This window comes from Syngnathus floridae, chromosome 4 (assembly GCF_059516105.1).
Source record: "Syngnathus floridae isolate MCC-2025c chromosome 4, RoL_Sflo_1.0, whole genome shotgun sequence".
In the NCBI taxonomy this organism is placed as follows: Eukaryota; Metazoa; Chordata; class Actinopteri; order Syngnathiformes; family Syngnathidae; genus Syngnathus; species Syngnathus floridae.
In genome coordinates, this window is record NC_142416.1 from 20925313 (window position 1) to 20948206 (window position 22894).

The 22894-nt window shown below is 52.8% G+C and overlaps 3 protein-coding genes across 15 annotated transcripts; 2 read left to right on the forward strand and 1 right to left on the reverse strand.

Annotated features, from left to right (window-relative positions):
• The first annotated feature begins 2 nt into the window (after positions 1-2).
• On the forward strand, positions 3-12039 carry yju2b (YJU2 splicing factor homolog B). Of its 4 annotated transcripts, none has more exons than XR_015858199.1 (12): positions 152-211; positions 1210-1253; positions 1332-1385; positions 1466-1548; positions 1716-1771; positions 1857-1917; positions 1997-2139; positions 2424-2596; positions 2860-3001; positions 3365-5798; positions 5887-6232; positions 6356-12039. XR_015858199.1 is itself a non-coding variant. In XM_088374671.1 (10 exons), exons 1-10 carry the CDS (start codon positions 186-188, stop codon positions 3658-3660), a joined length of 1134 nt encoding a protein of 377 aa, XP_088230797.1. In that variant the 5' UTR covers positions 3-185; the 3' UTR covers positions 3661-3851. The 4 variants fall into 4 exon arrangements, 1 of the variants encoding a protein (XP_088230797.1); XR_015858200.1 differs by lacking the exon at positions 152-211 and adding an exon at positions 256-274; XR_015858198.1 differs by lacking the exon at positions 152-211 and adding an exon at positions 275-594.
• On the reverse strand, positions 2264-11208 carry LOC148399948 (sialoadhesin-like). Of its 9 annotated transcripts, none has more exons than XM_088374659.1 (12): positions 9185-10696; positions 8910-9094; positions 7661-8020; positions 7210-7407; positions 6805-7131; positions 6352-6591; positions 5812-6081; positions 5484-5744; positions 5068-5325; positions 4895-4979; positions 4135-4361; positions 2273-3955 (listed from the first exon to the last, which is right to left on the reverse strand). In XM_088374659.1, the coding sequence occupies exons 2-12, from the start codon at positions 8968-8970 to the stop codon at positions 3888-3890; spliced, it is 2355 nt and encodes a 784-aa protein (XP_088230785.1). In that variant the 5' UTR covers positions 8971-9094; positions 9185-10696; the 3' UTR covers positions 2273-3887. The 9 variants fall into 9 exon arrangements, 8 of the variants coding, with proteins under 8 accessions (XP_088230788.1, XP_088230785.1, XP_088230783.1 ...); XM_088374660.1 differs by lacking the exons at positions 8910-9094; positions 9185-10696 and adding exons at positions 4642-4666; positions 10772-11190 and having other exon boundaries at positions 3843-3955; XM_088374657.1 differs by lacking the exons at positions 8910-9094; positions 9185-10696 and adding an exon at positions 10772-11204.
• Positions 11897-22860, forward strand: LOC148399949 (venom factor-like). Of its 2 annotated transcripts, XM_088374649.1 has the most exons (45): positions 11897-12039; positions 12314-12328; positions 12397-12432; positions 12557-12631; positions 12868-12903; positions 13530-13719; positions 13847-14012; positions 14269-14339; positions 14411-14502; positions 14587-14669; positions 14734-14821; positions 14913-15015; positions 15092-15206; positions 15365-15480; positions 15545-15685; positions 15830-16045; positions 16127-16318; positions 16403-16558; positions 16703-16832; positions 16899-16967; positions 17053-17322; positions 17391-17667; positions 17767-17852; positions 18168-18307; positions 18386-18595; positions 18800-18860; positions 18950-19033; positions 19146-19349; positions 19430-19505; positions 19582-19744; positions 19825-19935; positions 19996-20149; positions 20290-20450; positions 20540-20695; positions 20871-20930; positions 20998-21088; positions 21204-21255; positions 21363-21450; positions 21539-21628; positions 21706-21811; positions 21919-22008; positions 22101-22184; positions 22267-22347; positions 22406-22553; positions 22622-22860. In XM_088374649.1, exons 1-45 carry the CDS (start codon positions 11963-11965, stop codon positions 22761-22763), a joined length of 5352 nt encoding a protein of 1783 aa, XP_088230775.1. In that variant the 5' UTR covers positions 11897-11962; the 3' UTR covers positions 22764-22860. The 2 variants fall into 2 exon arrangements, with proteins under 2 accessions (XP_088230775.1, XP_088230774.1); XM_088374648.1 differs by having other exon boundaries at positions 11955-12039; positions 12314-12432.
• Positions 22861-22894: the final 34 nt, after the last annotated feature.

The following is a 22894-nucleotide window of genomic DNA, read 5'->3' on the forward strand; positions in this document are numbered from 1 at the left end:
AGAAGTGAGAGGGAAAAAAACAAGTGCCTAATCATGTCAGTGATTTAAGGAATGTACGACCCCTTTACGCCCATTGAGCGTTGAAAAGGAACACAGACATTGGACTGTTTTGAAAACACCGGGAGTTGCGACAATACACGGCGATTTACGGCGGCGTCGTCAGGCACAACCCGAAGACGACCCAAATGACAAGATTTCAAAGTGAAATCGTGTTGGTGAATGATCATGTCACCAATTCCTTCGACCGCGTTCACATGTCAGGCGTTAAGGATGTGTAAGGATGCCTTGCGACACATTTGCGACATGACACAATTTACGGCTGCTATGAGTCTCTTTAAAAGGTTCGCGTTTATAAAGGGGTGAGAATCAACTCAAGTGAACTTGAACGTACTCGTAGTATAAAGGCCTTTCGCACCAGTAAAGCTGCCGTTTTTTCCTTTTCTTTTCCTGCTCTTATTGAAGAAACCTTTCGTGACGTTTGGAGGACAACGTGTGAAGTAAGCTAGCTAAAGCTAGCTAAAGCTAGTTAGCCGCGACGTTCAACAGTTTCACAAAACATCTCTTAGCGCCTGCTGGTCCTTTACATCATCATTTGTAAGTATTTCAACTTAATATTACACCTAAACGAGCTTTAAAAGTTGGCCTATGGCTCGAAAGTAATCTCGCATTTGCGCCACAATCACATTGAGAATTCGGTTAGCGTGTTTGTTCACTGCTCGCCGTGTTGACGTTAGATGTCAGCTGAAAGGTTTTATTTGTGTTGCTTTAAATATCATTCATGTTACCATCCTAAACTCGTCATTTAGTCGCGACAATGACTGACTTTGTTAAGTCAAGTCAAGTCAAGTTTATTTGTATAGCCCTAAATCACAGACAGTCTCAAAGGGCTTCACATAGGCAAAATTGACAATTATTCTCATTCTATTGTTGTCTCCGAGCGCGGATGTTCGAACTCCTCTTTGGTGCGTGGAATAAAGAGCCAGTTAGGGTGACGTGCCTGAGTCATTGAAACGCTACAATATCATAGCTATTCTCATCTACAGTAAACAAACACTCTGTAGCCGCCCAATAATTGTAACGAGTCTAAATTATGTTTTGAGTCTGTTGGCTGTCCTAAAAAGTGCACCCCAGCCAGAATTCCCGTCTCAACACCTTCTGGCTCATTATGACTCACAAGTACTAACAACCTTCCTTTCTTTCTAAACGTAGACTGAATCTGTGAGCCGTGCGGAGGTGTCGTCGTCGTCAACATGGTGAGATGGGCGGGCGTCACGCTCCAGCCAAGTGTGGATCTTTTCCAACACTACAAACTCTCTTATGTTGTCTTGTAGGGAGAACGAAAAGGAACAAACAAGTACTACCCGCCGGACTTTGATCCGGCTAAGGTGACTAAGATGTTTTTGTTGTTGTTGTTGTTGTTTTGTTTGTTACATCGATTGGACATTTGTTTGTTTCTCGTATCCAGCACGGCTCTCTCAATGGCTACCACAAAACACACGCCCTGCGGGAGCGGGCCAGGAAGCTATCCCAAGGCATCCTCATCATCAGGTTTGTCCATACCCAAAGGCATCAGAAATGCTCTTCATATGGTCACCTGGCGTTGTTCCTAAAAGGCATTTTCCGTGACTCCGAAGCCTCCGTTTGATTCAACGACCACCCACATTTGGCACGTCGTGGTCCAAGTTAGTGATTTTTTTTTTTCTTTCTGTTTGCAGGTTTGAAATGCCGTACAATATTTGGTGTGACGGCTGCAAGAACCACATCGGCATGGGTACGTACGTATGCGCTATACCTTTTATTTATTTTTTTTCTTCACGATCCGGCCCCGTCCGTCCTCACGCTGGATTGTCCTTCAGGCGTCCGGTACAATGCGGAGAAGAAGAAAGTGGGCAACTACTTTACGACGCCCATCTACAGGTGAGTGCAAAGGGGCGCAACGCCAATGAAATAAATGTAATCGTGAAGCTTAACCCTAATTGAAATCCCTGCCCGGCAGATTCCGTATGAAGTGCCACCTGTGCGTCAACTACATCGAGATGCAGACGGACCCGGCCGCCTGCGACTACGTCATCGTCAGCGGCGCCAGCAGGAAGGAGGAGCGATGGGACATGGGCGAAAACGAGCAGATACTCACCACTGGTACTTGAGTGGCACTTTTTGCAAGCATTTGACACGCTTGTCGAGAGGGAGAGAACACAGGTGCGACCAGGAACGAAAGACGGGATGGGAGGGGAGAAGGGGAAGATAGATGGAAGGAAGGAAGGAAGGAAGGAAGGAAGGAAGGAAGGAAGGAAGGAAGGAAGGAAGGAAGGAGAGCAGGACTTGAGGGAGGATGTCAGAATGAAGCAGGCAAGGAAGGAAAGACAGAAGCACAGAAAGACAAGGCCAACATGAATGTAACGTGGTCGCTGTCTTCCCGCCAGAGCGAGAAGAGAAGGAGAAGCTGGAGACGGACGCCATGTTCAAGCTGGACCACGGCGGCAAGGACAAGGAGAAGCTCAACAAGGCTCTTCCTTCACTTGTGGAGCTGCAGGACTACCAGGCTGCATGGAAGGACGACTTCCAGCTGAACAGCGCCTTGCGCAGGAAGTTCAGGGTAAAGACGAGCAGTCTTCCTGCCTTGGGCGTGTGCCGCCTTGAAGGGGCGCGGCCTAATGAGTCAGTCATGGATAATCAAAGAATTTCTGCCTCTTAGCAGTCAAGATTCTCACATTTCGGTCGTCCTCCGCCAAAGCTCGCACACGCACGCTTTCCAACAAACGTTGTCATTCGGCAAAGCACTATTTGTGTCGAGTGCTTGGGTCTGGGGGGGAAAAAAAAGAATGTACGCTGAGGTAGCGCTGTACCTTTACGCCGCAGTTGGAGAAGAAGGTGATTGTGGAGAAAGAGGAGAAGGATGACGCGGTGAGGGCGAGGACCAACCTGAGCATCGCGCTCTTGCCTGAGCGCGAGGAGGACAAGAGGCTGGCGGCGCTGCTCAGCTTACAGACGCCGCCTGACTGTGAGTTTCCACAACACACACAAACTCATTTGGGCAATTTTCAAGTTTTCCGCCGAGGACCGAGCCTTGTCCAACGCTCCCAATAATTGCCTCGAGTTGCCCCAAATGGCTGCAATAGAGCAGGATATTGCAGCAATAGGCCACAAGACGGCGCCAAAGCAATAAAACAGTCCATAGTTGAGTTTTTTTTTTTTTTTTTAAAGGTTCACTGTATCGTGGAAAACACAAGCATTCTCATTCTTCTCTATTAAGATTCTGACTTGATCCGACTTTATCCTTGAATGAAATGCTTCACCTTTACAACTGCCGCAAACGTCCTGCGCTACGTCAAAGTCGCTTATTTATTCGTGTGCTCGCACTCAGCTTACGAGGACAAGCAACGCAGCAAACGGCAGGAGATCTCCACACGCTCCTGGTTCAGCTCCCCTCCAGGGGGCTGCACTAGCGCCTCGGCCGCAAGCGCCTCCGGGGCTCTGCTCCACAAGCTGGGCCTACAGGCCAAGGAGGCGGCCGTGGCCAAAGCGCTGGGCGCCCCGCGGACCCCCCTGATCCGCAGGAAGTCGGACCCCCGGGAGCCGGCGACATCGAGGGCTGAGCAGGACACGGGTTCCGGCTCCCTGGTGCCCTGTTACAGTGACTCGGACTCTGACGGCAAGTGAACCTTATCTGATGACCACTTTAAAACCACCTTGAAATCTTTTTAAATGACAACTTTTCCTAAAAGGTTGAAATGTTTTTTCCCCCCTCATAAGAAGAACCATTTTTTTGGCTGGCTGGAGTGAAAAATATTGATGACAGTATTCATATTGTATACAGTATCTCGAAAGGCTTTAAAAAGAGATGAAACTGGCTTGACGCTCGCTCGCTCACTCGGGTCAGATGCGCTTTAACTGCACGGTGCTGTAGAGCGCGCCGCCGCACACGTCGGCGTCCGCTCCAGCTTCCGGCCCGGGCCTGCGGGTGGAGACAACCAGAGAGACCATCCAGTAAGACCACCCCATTTTTTGTTTTGGGAAAGGTGAACCGGTTATATTTTTGCAGGTATATGGAGGAGGATTTTTTTTTTATTTGTTTTTTTTTTTGTCGGGGACATGTCATGGCAGATAGGTATTTTCAGCCAAATTGAAAGTCACCTGGAGGCGCGGCAGTTGACGGCACTCTACTCCACTCCCTCGTCCCGATCCTCGCTCTGGCGTCTCTCGGCCCGGGCGACGTTGGAGTAGATGGCATCGGGCTCAGAGAAAGCCAGCGTGGAGTACACCCGTTCGTCCGGACCGTCCCTGCTGTCTTCGGAGAAAGCCAGCGTGCAGTACACCCGTTCGTCCGGACCGCCCCCGCTGTCTTCTGCGCTTGCGTTTGGCTGAGCAAATTATCGGTCAGGTTTACACTTTTTCTCCTTTTTTTTAATTTGGTAACATTTTCACATCTTCACAGCTTCCAAAACACATCTCTTTTCATTTCAAGTCACAGTGTGTCATGATTTTAAGACATTTTTCGTTTTCTTAAAAGTATTTCAACTGTTGTGACAAAATAGAGTTACAAAATCTCGAGTAACATGAACATTTTTGACATTTTTAGTCATATCCAAATAATATATATATATATATATATATGATGAAGTCGTGCAATTTTTTTTTCACCTGAGCTGCTGGTGCCATCTTTTTCCTAAAATATCAAACAAACACAAAATGAAATGAACACCTTTGGCCACAAAACATTGAAACCAAATATTTTTCATGAATTGGCATCTTTATATTCTGATCATTATTTTGTCATTTGTATTCTGACTAAATTAAGAAACGTTCACTTTTTAAAATAGGCTTTTGAATACACTTTCAATTTTTAAAATTCCCTAACCATATGTAAATAAACTTAAAAACAAATGGAACCCACCTGAGCAGCAGGGCGGCGACAAGAATCAGGAAGAGGAGTAGCAAGCCAGCCAGCACGCAAACCACCGTCATCACCTTCAGTGGACCTGACCAAGCGGAACGATACACTTAGGAAAAGAAAAAAGAAAAGCAAAGCTGACAATGCAGAACAGAACCAACAGAACCGTAACTTACTGGCCTTGGTGGAGAGCCACAGCGTGGCGTTCCGGCTCCCCACTCCGTTCGAGGCTTGGCAGCGATATTCGCCGTGTAGCTCCGCTCGGTAGTCGCTGATGTTGAAGACGGCCATGTCGGATACGCGAGAGTTCTCGTGGTACCAAATGTAGCTAGCGCTGGGGTTGGCATCACTGCTGCAGCTCAGGCTGACCCAAGAGACAGAACCGCCGACAGAACCCGAGGGTGTGGCTGAGACCTTGGGCGGCCGAGGACCGTCTAGGGCGAAAACGCTTTCCGTACATTGGATGATTTCAAAGAACACAACCAAGCGGTTGGCATAAAAGCTTAACGGAACGTCAACGCAAGGCACGCTCGCTAGGGTTTAAGTCTGGAGATTGACTCAGCTAGTCTCCAGCTCCACTTTGTCCACTTACATACAACGTCTAGGAGAACCTTTGTAGAATTGACGCATCCGTATTCATTGCAGGCCTGGCAGTGGAAGCTTCCGGCATCTTCTGGGCTGATAGAACTGAAGTTGAAAAATTCTCGCGGTTCCCGGCCCAGCGGTTCGTCGTCCTTGAAAAATGCGTAGTTAGCCTTTGGATTAGCGTTACTGCTGCACTTTAGATTCACAGACTGGCCCTCCCAAGGGACTGCTGATGGAATGGCCTTCAAAGCAACGTCCCCCGGAGGATCTGAGGAGCACAATTGGCCTCAACGACGAGTCCTAAACGAGTCCAGCACGTGAGGTACTCTACTTACATTTCACATTGACTTTGATGTGTTCCGACTGTTTCTTCCCCAGCTCATTTGCCACGGTACAAAAATATTGCGCAGAGTCTGAAGACTTGATGGATGGGAAGAGCAGGACAGCTTCGTCACCCACATTTTGATGACCCGAGTTTCCGGTCTCCTTAAACCACCGGTATGTACACGATGCAGACGGGTTGACTGTGCAGGTCAGAGTCAGCCGCTGACCCTTCGAGATATCACCCGAGGGACTCTGGGACACTGAGGGGGCCGCCAGAGCATCTGAACGAGGAGGGAAGAAGGTGGTGGGAGAGAATGTCACTCGATCGAGGGTAGACAAGTCATGACCGTAATGCTGTTCAATGGCTGTCCTGCGGCGGGTGGCAGTAATGACTCGAGCACAGTGAGCTGCCCCCAATGCCAAGTGACCAAGGTAAATAATCAAGATGAAGCGGTCAGTCATGAAAACGGATGGATATTGACAATAAATCCATCGATTGCTCAGTGGGCCGGTTTAGTGAACAGAATGAGTAAAAAACAAAAATCCCTCACACAGACGAGGAGAGATGCTGAGCGGATTGCTTTCCCCAGCACAGGTGACGTAGTCTCCGGGATGTAAAGTGATTTCCAGAGGTTTGGCCGTCTGGGAAGATTCGCAGTCGCCCTCTGGGCGTCCATTCACGAACCAGCAAAAAGACCAAGGAACTTCCAGGTTGCATGTCGTGCGACACGCCAGCTGAGCGATGACGTCATCCCTTTCACCTGTGGCGTTTGTCACCTGCACCTGCGCAGCTGGAGGCAAAAGGTGCGTCCAGGCAATCAATGGGAGGGAGCGAGGGAGGGGCTTGAAAGAGCATCACAGAAGTGAAATGCGTTCAAATTCTGACATCCCCGAAACCAAATCGCCATCTTTACTTTTGTTGCCAAGAACCTCAAGTGGACCTGCCCCTTGTCTTTGGGACTGATAGTCCCCAGTAAATGTTCTGTGCTACGTTTCACCGTTACCTGCGACTGTCAAAGTGGTTCCCGGCAAACGACTCTTCCATTCAAAAGTTGATGTGTAGAACTTAAAGCGATACTCAGCAGAATCGCTCTCCGTCACGTTGTTGATCCTCAGAGTCGATTGTCTATAGCTTGATCGAGGGAACTCGACACGACCTTTATAGCGGTCGTCCGACGTAAGGTCCCAAGATTGGTTTGTGTACCAGGATTTGGAGTTGACCCAGCTGGAGGGGCTGTAAGAGCACCCGATGTCCACTGTCGAGCCTTTGAGGGCGCACATGCGTCTGCTGGTGTAAACCACCTTGTTGCAATAGGTGTAATCTGGCACACCTGCAAGATGGAACAACATTTTAGCTTTAGCAAGGAGCTAGGTGCTACGGACCGTAGTGGCGGGAGTCGCTGACTCACACACGGGAGGAGATGCAAGCTCCTCATAGTCTCGTAGAGCACATGCGTAGCTGTTTCGGGAGCTGGAATAATAGTGGAATTGGGTAGACGCACCATCGATTTCCTTTCCATTCTTGTACCAGATGAATGAAGCAGAAGGCCCCGGAGGGCACGTGCTCTCACACTTGAGTCTGCTCCCCAACTTTTGTACGCTGAGATCTGAATTAGTCAAGAAGAGCGTCAAACAATTTCATTGTAAATGTGTTGAATTGCATTCCCGCCGAGCCGCTTCACTTTTGCGTGTGTGCGTGCGCACGCAATGTGTGCAGTCGCAGGGCAGCGCGCAAGAGCTTTGGTCTGCGTTCTGACATTCCAGGCTGGCGCTCGCTCACACATTTGACCTCGCGGGACTTTCCCGTAGGGATGCGCCAAAAGCCGCGCGCGTTCCATTCATCGGAGTAAGAATCCATACCAGTGACACTCAGAGTGACTCCAGGCATGACGCTGAAGCCTCTTCCACATGACGTGACGAATCTGAATATGTAGTTGCCTGCGTCGCTTTGTCTCAGCTCCCGGATGAACAACTTGGACTCGTTCCCGTGGCGCTCAAGGCGCAGTCGACCGGAGTATCGGGGGTCCAAACGCAAATCTTTGGGCTTCTTTCCCTTTGGCCACTGGGTCTCGTTGTGCCACCAAGTCTCCGTTGTGGAAATGTTTTGGCCGGCGTCGGTTGACGAGTGCCAGAAGGTGCACTGGAGCTCCACCGTGCTTCCCTCCAGGCCACAGACGGTGTTGGAAGTGTAGCGCCCTCCCCAGGCATCCTTCGCCAGCACTGAAAAGCATGCAAATGTACTCTTGGATCAAGGTACGGGCACTCAAAACTCCCAATTTGTTGTCCAACTGTATTTAAATCCGGATCTGATCCAGAATGGCACACAGTGACTAGGCGTCCGTCACAGAGCTTCTTCCTCTTTGCCTCATCGACATGCATGACCACAACTTTGTAGCGTAAGAAAATGAGCCGCACCATGAGTCGGCCGCAGGCTTCTTCCTTTTCTCTGCGGTCGACGTTTCCTGCTCATTTTTAGTAAGCCCATTAAAACTTTTGAAAAGACGTATGGACAATTTGTTCGGACGATTATTTAGAAGCCATGCAAATGTTACACGTAAAACGCATTTGGAGCAAATCGAATCTCGATGACCTAGTATTTGGAAGTGATTTAAGACACGCCGGGCGGCTGACGGACAATATTGCTGTGTTTATATCAGATTGTGTTTGAAACCAGATCTGATCCAGATTAGGCATCTGGGAGCAAAGCCGTGCCAATTCAATGTTAGAGCGTGTCGCCGTTTCAAAATGTAAATCCAGATGAAGCAAATGTCACCGGAAAAATCCGGCAAAGGTGTTTTTAGCGCCGCCGAACGTGGCCGGATCGGGTCCTGATTACAGTCGATGAAAGCATGAGGGCACGCCGCTCATCGTTTCCTCATTCCAATCATCAAGATGTTTTCTGTGGCCGCAAGTGAAGCGAGCGGCTCGATCACAGAGCACATCCATACGTGCACATTTGCTCGAAACTTGGTCCATTTGGCGTCATTCCCGGAGAAATCACAAAGTCCTTTTTTTTTCTATCAAAGACATTTTGCTCGATGCGCTCGAAGACGAAAATAATCAAAGTCAAAAGTCAGGGTTGCAATCGATCGTGAGCCAAACGTCGTACCTTGTACGTTCAAGAGCAAGGCGGCAAGCAGGCCCAAAAGGGTTTGTGCGGTCCCGCGCATATTTGCCAATACTTGATCGTCAGCCGCCTTCTCTCTCGTCTCCGTCCATGCATGCAAAACCAAAAACGAAGCATGAGAGCTGGCCTTCTTCCTCTTTCCCCTCACTGACACGCATGAGCACACGCTTAAAGAAAGGAGATGAGATGAGATAAGCAAATGTGCTGCACTCTTGACTTTTGGCTTTCCTCCCCCGACTGTCGACGTTTCCCCTTGCCTAATCCAAAGCGCGCTTTTGGAAGGAAGAAGGTGTCGACTACTCCGGAAGCCATGGAAATGATGAGCCCGTTGACAAATGCAACATGGAGTTCAATCTCTTCCATCTTTGTCAAAATGTCTTTTAATCCAGATTTGATCCAGATCTGATCCAGGTCACGCGTTTGTCGGTGCACCATGTAAGCGTCCTTACAATAACGATTCACTTCGTCGGTCATGTGTTGATCCGGATCTGATCCAGATCATCCATCCATCCATCCATCCATCCATCCATCCATCCATCCATCCATCCATCCATCCATCCATCCATCCATCCATCCATCCATCCATCCATCCATCTTCTTCCGCTTATACGGGGTCGGGTCGCGGGGGCAGCAGCTTCAGGAGGGACTCCCAGACTTCCTTCTGCCCAGCCACTTCATCCAGCTCATCCCAGGGATCCCAAGGCGTTCCCAGGCCAGTTGAGAGACATAGTCTCTGCAGCGCGTCCTGGGTCATCCCCGGGGTCTCCTACCGGTGGGACATGCCCGGAACATCTCCCCAGGGAGGCGTCCAGGAGGCATCCTGATGAGATGCCTGAGCCACCTCATCTGGCTCCTGTCAACGTGGAGGAGTAGCGACTCTACTCCGAGTCTCTCCCGGATGACCGAGCTTCTCACCCTATCTCTAAGGGAGAGCTCGGACATCCTGCGGAGAAAACTCATTTCGGCCGTTTGTATCCGGGATCTCGTTCTTTCGGTCACGACCCATAGCTCGTGACCATGGGTGAGGGTCGGAGCGTGACTCGACCGGTAAATTGAGAGCTTTGCCTTTTGGCTCAGCTCTCTCTTTACCACAACGGACCGGAACAGAGTCCGCATTACTGCCGACGCTGCACCGATCCGCCTGTCGATCTCGCACTCCATCCTCCCCTCACTCGTGAACAAGACCCCAAGATACTTAAACTCCTCCACTTGGGGCAGGATCTCATCCCTGATCCGGAGAGGGCATTCCACCCTTTTTTGATCGAAGACCATGGATTCGGATTTGGAGGTGCTGACCCTCATCCCGACCGCTTCACACTCTGCTGCAAACCGCTCCAGTGAGAGCTGGAGATCACGGCCTGAAGAAGCCAACAGCACCACGTCGTCTGCAAATAGCAGGGACGCGATGCTGAGGTCCCCAAACCGGAGCCCCTCAACGCGTTGGCTGCGCCTAGAAATTCTGTCCATAAAAGTTATGAACAGAATCTGTGACAAAGGTCAGCCTTGGTTGAGTCCAACCCTCACTGGGAACGAATCTAACTTACTGCCGGAAATACGGACCAAACTCTGGCATCGGTGATACAGGGACCGAACCGTCCTTATCAGTTGGCTCGGCACCCCGTACTCCCGAAGCACCCTCCACAGAACCTCCCGAGGGATACGGTCAAACGCCTTCTCCAAGTCCACAAAACACATGTGGACTGGTTGGGCGAACTCCCATGCACCCTCGAGGATCCTGCTGAGGGTGTAGAGCTGGTCCACTGTTCCACGGCCAGGACGAAAGCCACACTGCTCCTCCTGAATCCGAGGTTCGACCCCCCGACGGACCCCTGAATAGACCTTACCAGGGAGGCTGAGGAGTGTGATTCCCCAGTAATTGGAACACACCCTCCGGTCCACCTTCTTGAAGAGGGGAACCACAACCCCAGTCTGCCAATCCAGAGGCATCGTCCCCGATGTCCACGCAATGCTGTAGAGGCGTGTCAGCCATGACAGCCCCACAACATCCAGAGCCCTTAAGAACTCCGGGCGGATCTCATCCACCCCCGGGGCCTTGCCACCGAGGAGTTTTTTTAACTACCTCAGTGACTCCGACCCCAGAGACTGGAGAGTCCGCCTCAGAGTGTGTTGACGTTGCACTGCTTCCCCCTCCTGAGACGCCGGATGGTGGACCAAGTGAACCTTATCTGATGACGCCTTTCGACCAGATTGTGGGGATTTCCCTACCTTCTATTTGGAACAAACGGCGCAAACAAATTAAAAAAAAAACCAACAATTTTGCTCCCACTGATTGATTGTTGGGATTTTTTTTTTTTTTTTTTTTACAGTCAGGAAGATGAAGGGCTCGGTCCTCTTTGCAATTTGAAAAACCTTCCTACAGGAAATGCCAGAACAATGTCAAAACACAGACTATTGGTACTTTTTGAACTTGGGGCCGTGGGGGGGTCAACAACCCAGTAAGCATGAATGCACAATGTCCAAGTCCAGATTGTGCAAGTCACCATTCGGTAACCGCGTTCTGGACTTTCCGCCGTTGAGTCACGTTGCTTGTTCAATGTTTGGATTTCCAATGTGAAATGGTTCAAAGGCTTTTTTGAATGTTAGTCACATTTGAAAACATATCAAAGTAAACGTCTCACTTTGGACAGATTGGGCTGCTTCTTCACCTCGTAGCTTCGACCTGACGCTAACCTTTTTTGTTGTCAAAAAAGCTGAGACCAACCTATAAATCAATTCCTCAAAATGGCCGCCTCTCAAATAATGTTAGCAAACAACGGCCGAGCGTCTCTTTTTGGACCGAGTGTTTCTCACAACTCAACAAACCCAAGAGCTTATCCACTGATTCTCCCTGAACTGAAGTTAACGCTAGCATAGCAGCTGAGGCAAACAGTGGCAGCTCACCACTGAAATCAAAGTCCACCATTTTGTTGACATTTTCCCGCCTCTCATCGGTGGCGGCAGGGGGGGGGTCCTGGTGTAGTGTAGTAGTCAAGTTCCCAATCTGGGGGGGTTACAGTCCACTCGCGTCACTCACCATGGCCGGACGGACGTTTCTACGTTGTATGATCATCGCATGCCTTCTGTGCGGCGTGGCCGCGCGGGGCAGCTTCAGGTGAGCTAACATGCTAACGCTAAAGCCAGTGGTGGGCGGTTAAGTTTAGTCATTAAAATATGGATTCACCAAGTATTATATTCTAAAACTTAAATTCAATCTCATGAGATCAATCAAATCTAAATCCATGTAATAAATGCAAACAACATGACAGGACTTTTGATAATGTATCATAGCTTGGTGTTATTAAAAAACAAAAAAAAAACAGCCTGCCACTGGGCAAACACTCGACATCAACAACCACCTGGCTAATCTGCCTGTGCGCTCTTTGCAGAAAAAAACTTTCCAGGTAAGTTTTTGGGGCTTTCAGGTGGCGGCCATGGCGGCACAATTTGAAATTGTGATTTCCCTGTGCAGAATTGTCAATCCAAAACGAATCTTACAAACGATCGGGTGAGTGACGCCACACAAAGTAATATTGCCCAAAAACATTTCGAGGCCACACAGGAAGTTGATGGCTTCATAACCAACATTTTGTTTTTTGTCTGTCATGCTGACGGGCTGACTTTGCTTTCAGGGTGATTAAGAAGAAGGACCCCGCACCGCCGCCTCCGCCACCGCCGCCACCACCACCGCCGCCACCGCCACCAAGGTGCGCTTCAAACCACTGCACCCAAAGAGACTTCTTTTTTTCTCACTGACGTGATCAGACTCAACGTTTCCAAGTCGGATTAGAGAGAACGTGTTTTATTTGGAGTTTTAACGGGATTTAAAAGTGCACATGCAGTAAGATCACACAGAGGATAGCGTGTTCATAACATGTGGCGTCACTAAAAAGACACCTGTGTTTGTGTATCCATTTTTTTAATCATGTAGCTTTCTTTTCAGCATTCCACAGGAGCCACCAGTGGTAGACATTCCAAGGTATGTTGTCCATCACGCCGCTCTCCTGAAAACATTTCTGTCTTTAAAAGCCAAAGCCAATGTGAATGTGGTGAGCGAGAGCAGAGGCCGCAGCTCGTGCATGGCAAAGGTCGTTCATTTCTGGATGAGGTCAAACAAAAATCAAGTCAAATATCGACGCTAGTTTTTGAATATTGCCCATCGTAACGCTTCCGATTCCTACGGTGCCTATCTGTGATGAAATATCGGTTTGATCAAATAAATTGAGAAATAAAAGTGCATATTAGTAAGTACATTTAATCAAATGAATGCAATATAAGATGGATTCATCTTTCTTTGCTCCTTTTCTTTTATTGACAGTAACAGATTTATACGTATATCATTTAAAAAGTGAATAACTGCTGTTTTTGAACAAAATGTAATTCAACCAAGAATATATGCAATTCCATTTCAAGTAAGTTTGAGAAGCGGAAAACTTGTCAAATGTATAACAACATGTCCTTTTTGGTTTTTTTTGATGTTACACTTGATCAACTAACTGATGATGTCGTGGGATCAAGTTGATTGATTGATTGATTGATTTATCTATCTAGGCAAATATGATAGCGGACTGTTGCTAATGCAAATGCTTCGATTCATCACTTGAGGTTTACTCTGGTGGCTCCGGACCTGCTGAGGACCGACAGCCCGGAGAACATCTACCTGCAGGCGGAAAGCATCGACAGCCCCGTGGAGGTGGTCGTCACCGTGACCGACTTCACCAAGACCAACATGCTCTTCACAGACACCGTCACGCTGGATCGGAGCAACGGCTTCCACGCCCTCAAGTCTGTCCAGGTTGTTGCAAATTCAAAGGCATCTGAAGCGCCGCGCCGAGGCAAATGCGTGGCCGTCCAAGAAGGCGGCGGCGGCGGCGGCGGCGGCGGCGGCGGCTCATTCTTTCAACAATCTCGTTGGGCTTCAGATTCCCTCCGATCCGTTGAATCGCGACGAGACAAAGAACAAGTACGTGATAGTGAAGGTGAAATTCGGAGACCACCACGTGGAGGAGCGGACCGTCATGGTGTCCTTCCACTCCGGTTACATCTTCATCCAGACGGACAAGCCCATCTACAACCCCGGAGACGAGGGTACGGCAACTTTGACGCCAGTCCCATCAATAGTGCCGATTGCAATTGATCGTCCTGTGCAGAAGCGCTCGGCTGGAAATTGACTGAAAAGCTACGGAAATCCATTGTTTTTCCTTTATTGATCGATTTACTCGTCTATTTATTTATGCATTTATTCGTCCATTGAATTCCATGTTTATTTTTAATTCATTTGTTTATTTTTTTCATTGATTTGTTTTGATGACTGATTTGTTTGCTTTATTTGCGCCTTCCTCAGTGCGCCTGCGGGCGTTTGTGTCGTCGCTCTCCTTCAAGGCCTCCAACAGCTCTCTGACCGTCGACATCCAGGTGGGCAAATTGCCTGGGTGAACTCGGCCCGCGGAATGTGCTTGATTTGCGCGCTTCTGCGTGCGTGACAGAACCCGGAAGGAGTGGTACTCAAGCAGGTCCTGAGGACCAGGGCTTCTTCCGGCATCTTTTCCGACTCTTTTTACCTCACGGAAATGGCCAAGTGAGTCGTTGCAGAGAAATTGCAGTCTCCAGATTCGCTCAAGACTCCATAAGAGAAGCGTCACGGCTCGAAATGTCTCCGCAGTGAGGGCATGTGGAAGGTGATTGCCAAGTTTGACCACTGGCAGCAGAACACCTTCACCTCCCACTTTGAGGTGAAGAAATACGGTACGTGCGCGTTTTCCCAGCGCCGTTTGCGCTCCCGGCTTTTGATGGGCGCCTTCCGCTGCAGTGCTGCCTGCCTTCAACGTGACCTTGGTGCCAAGCAAGTCCTTCCTGACTCCGGATGACAACGAACTGGAGGTGGAGGTCTGGGCCAGGTACGGGCAAATATCAACTTTGGCCAGAAATGCGGCGTCCAAACACGAAGCGGCGCTCCATGCAAAGTGTGTTCTCCCGATCTGGTCGCAGGTACTTGTACGGGGAGCCGGTTCAGGGGACGGCCTACGTGTCGTTCGGCCTGAACGTCAACAAGGAGATGAGAAGGTTGCCTTCGGTCAAGCAGGTGTCCAACGTGAGTGGCTCGGGTCCAGCCGGCCGGGGGCAGAAAACGGCGTCCGGCTCAGGTTCTCCTTCTCCATTCCATCTAGCTGGAGGGCGGCGTGGTCAAGCTGAGCGTGGACGAGCTGAAGGCGGCCTACCCCGATGTCGGGACTTGGGTGGGGAACTCCATCTACGTCAAAGCGTCTGTTCTCACCAAGACGGGTAAGGAAGCCAGTGGTTTCAGAGAAACCAAGAAGACTTTGCAGAGTTTCGGTCAGCTCGAGGTTTTTGGAGACGGGATCACGAGATCGAGATGTTCACCTTTTAACGTTTGACAAAGCGCCTTGCATCGATGGACTAAGATTTTTGGCCACGTGCAGGCAGTGACCTGGTGGAAGCTGAGAAGACGGGCGTCAAGATTGTCGACTCTCCTTACGTCCTGACCTTTAAAGACACGGTCAAATACTTCAAACCGGGACTCCCCTTTGACTTCACCGTAAGTTTGTCTTTGTGTTCATCGGCCCAGAACCTTGGCGTGAAAATGTGCACCCGTGTTCCAGATCCAAGTGAGCCACCACGACGGTTCCCCGGCCCGCAACGTCGCGGTGAAGGTGAACCTCCTGCAGGATCCCGTGATGGTCAGCTCGGGCACGGCCAGGCTCACCGCCAACATGGCCAAAAGTCAGAGCCAAGCCCTGGTGGTAAGAACTTTGGAGCGGGCCCATCGCCCGGCTGGCACCTGCGCACAGTGGCAGCTTTGGGGCTTTTGCGGCGTGACGGTTGCGTTTGCCCTTTGAGACGGTTTGTGATTTAGGGCTATACAACTAAACTCGACTTGACTTCAGGCCGAGACCCAGCAGGCCGACCTCGGGGCCCAGCGGCAGGCCAAAGCCCAAATGCTCCTGTCGCCGTACGCCAGCTTCTCCCCGCACAGCCCCAACTACTTGTACATCTCCAGCAGCAGCAACGCGGCGTCTCCGGGCGACACGCTGGCTCTCACCTTCACCGTCCAAACGGCCGAGCAGAACGTCCGGCAGCACCTCAAGCACATCAGCTACCTGGTCCGAGTCCAACCTTCTTGCTCTTCCTTTCTTTTCCGATTTGCAATTTTCCCATTGCGATGTTTGCGGCCGGCTGGCCAGGTGATGAACAAAGGCCGGTTGGTGGAAGCTCGGCGAGTGGACGTGAGCGGTCAGCTGGTGACCAGCGCGCGAGTGGCGGTGACGGCCGACTTGATGCCGTCCTTCCGCGTGGTGGCCTTCTACAGCCTGCCCACCCAGGAGGTGGTGGCCGACTCCATCTGGGTGGACGTGACCTCGTCCTGCCTCCCAGATGTAAGTGGGCGGGCGCCAATTGGGCTCTTTACAGCAAAGAAAGACAACGTTCCAAGATTTTCTCTTGTGAAACGTGGTCGCCAGCTCAGCGTGGGCCCGGTCGGCGTCGGGCCGCCATACTACACGCCGGGCAAGAACTTGCGGCTGCGGCTCCGAGGCCCGCCGGGGGCCGGCGTCAGCCTGCTGGCCGTGGACAACTCTGTGTTTCTGCTCAAGAAGGAGCGACTGACGCAGAGCAAGGTCAGCTCAGCTCAGCTCAGCGCAGCTCAGCGCAGCGCAGCTCAGCTCAGCGCAGCGCAGCTCAGCGCAGCTCAGCTCAGCTCAGCTCAGCTCAGGTCGGGCCTCGCTGAATCAAGTCACCCATCTGCCGCTTTTGCCGCCCAGGTGTGGGAGACGGTGGAGCGAGGCGACTTGGGCTGCACCCGCGGGGGAGGCGGCGACGTCAGGAGGCTCTTTGGGGACGCCGGCCTGCTCTACGCATCCAGCACCGGAGTCAGAACCGACACCAGGAAAGGTCAGGGCTCACTCACGGCCAGGCTAATGGTCAAGGCTAACCACCTCAACTGGCCTCTCTCATCAGACTTGCGCTGCCCCGTCAGCACCAGGAGGAGGCGCTCTGCTCAACTTTTGCAGAGGAAAGCTCAGCTGGGTGCGTTTGCTTGCGCGCGGCGGCGCCCCTTTCTGCCTGTGGTCGACAGTGCCAATGTGTCTTTTTGTCTTTTTTCTCTTCTCAGAGAGTCACTACAAGGAGAAGCTGTCGCATCGCTGCTGCAACGACGGCCTTCGGGCCGTGCGCATGCCCTACTCGTGCACGCGGCGCTCCCTCTACATCACCGAGGGCTGGGAGTGCATCCGGGCCTTCCGCTTCTGCTGCGCCAGCTACCGAGGCGAAGCGCTGGACACGGAGATGCCCAGCACGCCGCCGCCCACCACCACCCCGCTGCCGCCCACCACCACCCCCCGACCCGTCCCCACTCGCCTCCACCTCGGCAGAGATCTCTTTGGTAAATCGTCATTCGCCCTTGTCATTTCTTCTTCCTTCCTTCCTTCCTTAACTGACTTACTCTGGCAGATTGGGGAGGAAGGCGCACGGTGGAAGTTGTCGCCTACAGCAACGCCCACAAGACCTTGTCGCCCAGGGTTTACGCCAGGGGATCCGCCATCGCCAAGGAGAGCCGAGTCCTCACCCAACACGAGCCAGCGGAGCGCTTTGAGGAGGGAAACGACGAGTACCTGGAGGAGGAGGAGGAGGTGTACCTGGAGGAGCGGGACGTGTACCTGCGCTTTCGCTTCTACGAGTCGTGGCTGTGGACCGAGGTCCGGCTGCCCGATCAGGCCGACGCCGACGGGTGAGCGAGGGGAGGCCGAAGCCGGAATGGCGGCCAAGCAAACGTGAGCTTTGACGCCGTGTTTACTGAAAAGCCGGCGCTTGCGCGCGTGCGTGTCAGGTTGGCGTCGGCCGAGCTGAGCCAGCCTCTGCCCGACAGCATCACCGAATGGGGCGTCCTGGCCGTCAGCTCCTCGCCAAACACCGGTAAGCACGTGGCTTCGTTTCAATCCCGTCGTGGGTTTGGGCTATACTCAATGTTGTTGGTGCTTTTTCTAAAAATGCCATTTGCATTATTTCACAACTTCTTTATTTCATACCGATGTTTCCTGAAAGGCTTTTGGAAAATGGGCCAATTTTGATCAAGAATTCAAATTTGAAGTTTGTCCTGAAAGTTCACCTCAACATTTCTTATTTATTTCATGCCGTTTGTCCTGCTCATTACCCATGGTGATGATTGAATGATTTCCGCTCTGAATTCTGACTTTATTCTTTTGGTTGGATTTGCCTGCGGGCCGCCAGGTTTCTGCGTGGCCGAGCCGTACAACATCAAGGCGTGGAAGCGCTTCTTCGTGGACTTGAAGCTTCCGTACTCGGTGGCCAGGAACGAGCAGGTGGAGATTAAAGCCGTCGTCCACAACTACGGAGACGACGAGCTGCACGTAGGTCTCGGCGCCGTCTAGAAGGAAGAAGGAAAAGCTTTCGCCTCTGACCCTCGCCCCCCCCCCCCCCCCCCGCAGGTGCGGGTGGTGCTGATGAAGACAGAAGGCATGTGCAGCGTGGCCTTCCGTGAGCGCCACACTCAGGAAGTCACGCTGACGGCGGGCACGTCCAAGGCGGTGGCCTACACCATCATGCCCCTGGCGGTGGGGCGCCTCCCCGTCGAGGTGATGGCGGTGGCCCGGGACTCCATGGGCGGAGACCGCGTGCAGAAACTCCTGCGGGTGGTGGTGAGCGAGCCGCTTGGCTGCAAATGGTTTCTCCACATTGACTCCAATTCATGGAGATCAACCTCATCCTCCTACATTTAACCGTCAATTCTAGCCAATACAATTTGGCCATTCAACTTGTTTTCCGAAATGTCTGAGAATTCCTCGGAGAGGATGCGCCTCCGTTTATTTGATTGCATTTTCAATCTGTTTGCACCCAAACAGATGGACGGCGTCCAAAAGACCAAAGTCTGGAGTGCCGTCTTGAACCCGGCGGCCGAAGGAGGTGTGGGCCTTTCACTCACCTGTGACAATTTGCCAATGCTGTTGAAAAGGACAGCTTTTTGGGATTTTACCGTCGTCCCTTTCACACAGGTAAGCAGAGCGTCCGGGTGGGCAAGGTGGAACTGGAGGGCGTGGTGCCAAACTCCACGCCAGAAACCTTCATCAACGTCCGAGGTCAGACGCCACTCGGCGGACGGGACGGGGGGGCCAACTGTGGCCACGTGACGTCTGGAGCCTCTCCCTCCCTCCCTCCCTCCCTCCCTCCCTCCCTCCCTCCCTCCCGCAGGGAATGTGTTGGCCGACAGCATCGACAACTCCATCGCCGACGACTCGCTGGCGTCTCTGATCCGCATGCCGGGCGGCTGCGTGGAGCAGAACCTGGCCACCATCACGCTGCCGCTCATCGCCACCATCTACCTGGAGAAGACGGACGACTGGGAGGCGGTGGGGGTGGAGCGCAAGGCCGACGCCCTCAAATACATCAGGAGAGGTCCGCGGGGGGCGGGGCTTCTGCTCGAACAGACTGTCATCATCGCTCCACAATGTCTTTCTTCTCGGTGTTGCCTTCAGGCTATAAGAACCAGCTGGTCTACAAGAAGAGCGAAGGCTCCTACCCCCCCTACAGGAGGGAGGGCGCAAGCACCTGGTAGAGGACAGCCGGGCGGCGCCGCGTACGCATCCTAATGGGAAAATGACAAAGCACATCCTTGTGCGGCGCGCAGGATCACGGCGTACGTGGTGAAGGTGTTCTCCATGGCCTACTCGGTCATCGGCGTGGACCCGCAGCAAGTGTGCGACCCGCTGGGCTTCCTGGTGCGCAACAAGCTCAGATTGCCCGACGGACGCTTTGTGGAGGACAACCCCGTCTACAGTACCACCATGACTGTAAGATGCGCCAGCCAGGCTCGGAATCCAGGCCCGGGGGGGGGGATTACGTGTTACGTCTCCCGTCCTTTTTTGTTTAGGGCGGCATGCGCGGCGACGACCCCGAGATCACGCTGACGGCGTTTGTCCTCATCGCCCTGGCCGAGGCCAAGCAGACGGGAATCCGATGCAGCCAGCAAAGTCTGCAGGAGGTGGGTCACGTTGGCTCACTGGCTCCGAGTCCGCTCTAAGCCGGCGCTCGCCCCCTACAGGAGGCCATCATCAGCGCAGCGGCGTTCCTGAGGAAGGCGCTGGCAACGTCAGGCCGCCGGCCGTACACGGTGGCCATCGCTTCCTACGCGCTGGCTTCGGCAGGAAGAGACCCCGAGCACACCGTCACGCAGCTCCTCGCGGCGTCCCCCGACGGTTGGGAAGCTTGATTTCCGTGATTACCATATTGTCATGAAGCTAGAAGACGTTTAGCGACAGGATTGGCTCGGTTATGCCCAGTGTCGGGATTCCCGAAAAGTCCCCCAGCGTCAAGTGCCCCATTTGCCCGCCTGCAGGCAGCCACTGGCCAGACGCTCACAATCATCTGTTCTCGCTGGAGGCGAGCGGTTACGCCTTGCTGGCCTTGGTCAAGATGGCTCGCATGCCGGAGGCCGCCAAAGTCTTCGAGTGGATCAACGGCCAGCGCAGGCTGGGCGGAGGCTACGGTTCTACTCAGGTAAGGCTTACGTTTTCGTCAGTCATTCAATCCAGACCGTTTCCATAGGCCATTTCTTTCAAACTGCTCTTTCTTCTCTTTGACGTCAGGCCACCATGGTCGTGCTGCAGGCGCTCTCCGAGTACCTGATGACGTCTCGGGTCACCAGAGACCTCACCCTGAACGTGGACGTCAAGATGACGGGCCGACGAGACGTCCGGTACCATTTCGACGCCAGGACCGCCTACGCCGCCCACTCGTCACGGGTGACAAACACAAACGGGATGGCATGGGATGGGATGGGATGGGATGGGATGGGATGGGGCGGGGCGGGACTGAACAGGAGAGCACAGGTGCACTAGTGCTAAGGCCTTTCAGTGCTCCCTTCAATTTTGCCTTCCAGTGTTATTCAGCTAGCCTGCTTTGTGTGGTTCTCCACAGCTTCCGGCGAATCTGGACCTGACGGTGGAGGCCACAGGCAACGGGCAGGGGATACTGGAGGTAAGAGGTGGCTGGCGCCGACGCCGAGGTGGCTGCCGCCGACGCATCTGTCAACTTGGGACTCCAGGTGGTGACATACTACAACCAGCTGCATGAGGTGGACCAAAAGACACCTTGCCAAAATTTTGAGCTCAGTGTCCACCTAGAGGAATCCAGCGGTGAGCGGCTTTATGCTACTCAAATGTTACCCTGTGATGGTCCCGTGCGTTAGCATGCTTACAATTGCCTTACAGCAAACAATTCAATTCAACTTCTTTTTTTTAACTGCTACAGAAAAGCCCCCAGCAGATGTAGAGAAGTACTACGTGATGACCATCAAAGTCAGGTGAGAGCCCCCGTCGGAAGGTTCCGGCACCTCGGGAGAACCAAACGCGCCAACGCCGTGATAAAGCAGCTCCTGACAACGCGATGAAACGTGTCGGCTGGGCACAGGGCGTTAGGGTCCAGCGACCTCAGGATGGTGGTGCTGGACGTTAGCCTGCCCACAGGCTTCACCCCCGAAAACTCGGACCTGGAGACGGTACACCCCTTTTTTTTTTTCTTTTTTTTTTGAATGAGCGCTAGCATGATTGCTACTACTGCTGACGCTCACACCAAACTGCCTTCAGCTGTCCAATTCGGTGGACCGCTACATCAACAACTTCAAGATGGTGGACAACCTCAGCGACAGGGGCTCCCTCTTCATCCACCTCTTCAAGGTAGGCGCCCCAATCGCAAGCGGTCCGTTCCGGTCGCGGCGCCGGGCTCACTCGGTGTGCTCTTCTTCTGGGCTCAGGTGTCCCACAAGGAACCGGAAATCCTGATCTTCAGACTCCAGCAGAACTTCAAAGTGGGCCTCCTGCAGCCCTCCTCGGTCACCGCGTACGAGTACTACAACCCCGGTACGGCTCAGCTGCCGCTTATTCTCACTTCAAATTGAAGCAATTGTTACATTCATTGTCACGTTGTCCCGAATGAATCCCTACATCCAAATATTTGGCGGCGGTAGACCAGCGCTGCACTAAGACCTACGAGCCCGCTCGGGACCAGGAGCATCTGACGCACATCTGCAAGGATAACATCTGCCGCTGCACGCAGGGTAAAGTAAAGGCCAGACGGGGTGGGGCGGGGCGGGGCGGGGCGGGGGGCGCTCGCGGACCCGCTAAGCCCTTTGCGGACCGGTCTCGGCAGGCGACTGCTGCCTGGCCAAAACTGACGAGCAGCGCTTTGGTGCCGGCGAAAGGGAGGCCTTTGCCTGCAAGTCGCTGCACCACGGTACTTCCCAGCACTGCCGTCAAATCCCAATGCTAGCGTCTCCCCGAATCACGAGCCACCTTTTCCCTTTGTTTGCCGTCAGTTTTCCTGGTCAAGGTTTTGAGCGTCCAACAGAGCTACTACGACAAGTACGAGCTGGAGATAGTACGAGTCGTCAAACTGGGTGAGTGGGAGGGCGGGGGCTGAGGCGGAGGAACACCACTCAGCGGCTGCGCTTGCAGGCGTGGAGGCGGGAGTGAAGGCCGGTCAGAGCAGGACCTTTGTGTCCCACGCCGGCTGCAGGGACGGCTTGGCCCTGGTGGTGGGCTCCCAATACCTGCTGATGGGACCCAAGGAGGAGCGCTGGCACGTGGACACGGACAACGACAGGTAAGTCCTGCTGACCGCTAGCGTGCGCTGGCCGAAAACCCAATCGGTGCACGTTTGTGCGTCGCCAGCTTGGTGTACACGCTGGGGGCGGGCACGTGGCTGGAGCGCTGGCCGTCGCCCGACGAATGCTCCGGCCAAACGCTGCGGGACAAATGCGCCGAGCTGGCCGCCGCCGCCGCCGAGCTGTCGCTCAACGCGTGTCGCTTGTGAGACGCTCGTGGGCGTCAACGGGACGTTGTCTTACTTTTGTGCCGCTTCCAAATGGCAAATGGGCACAGCCGCTACAATAAAAGGCTCCATCCAGAAACATCATTGCTCGCCTATGAAAAGTCCACACACCC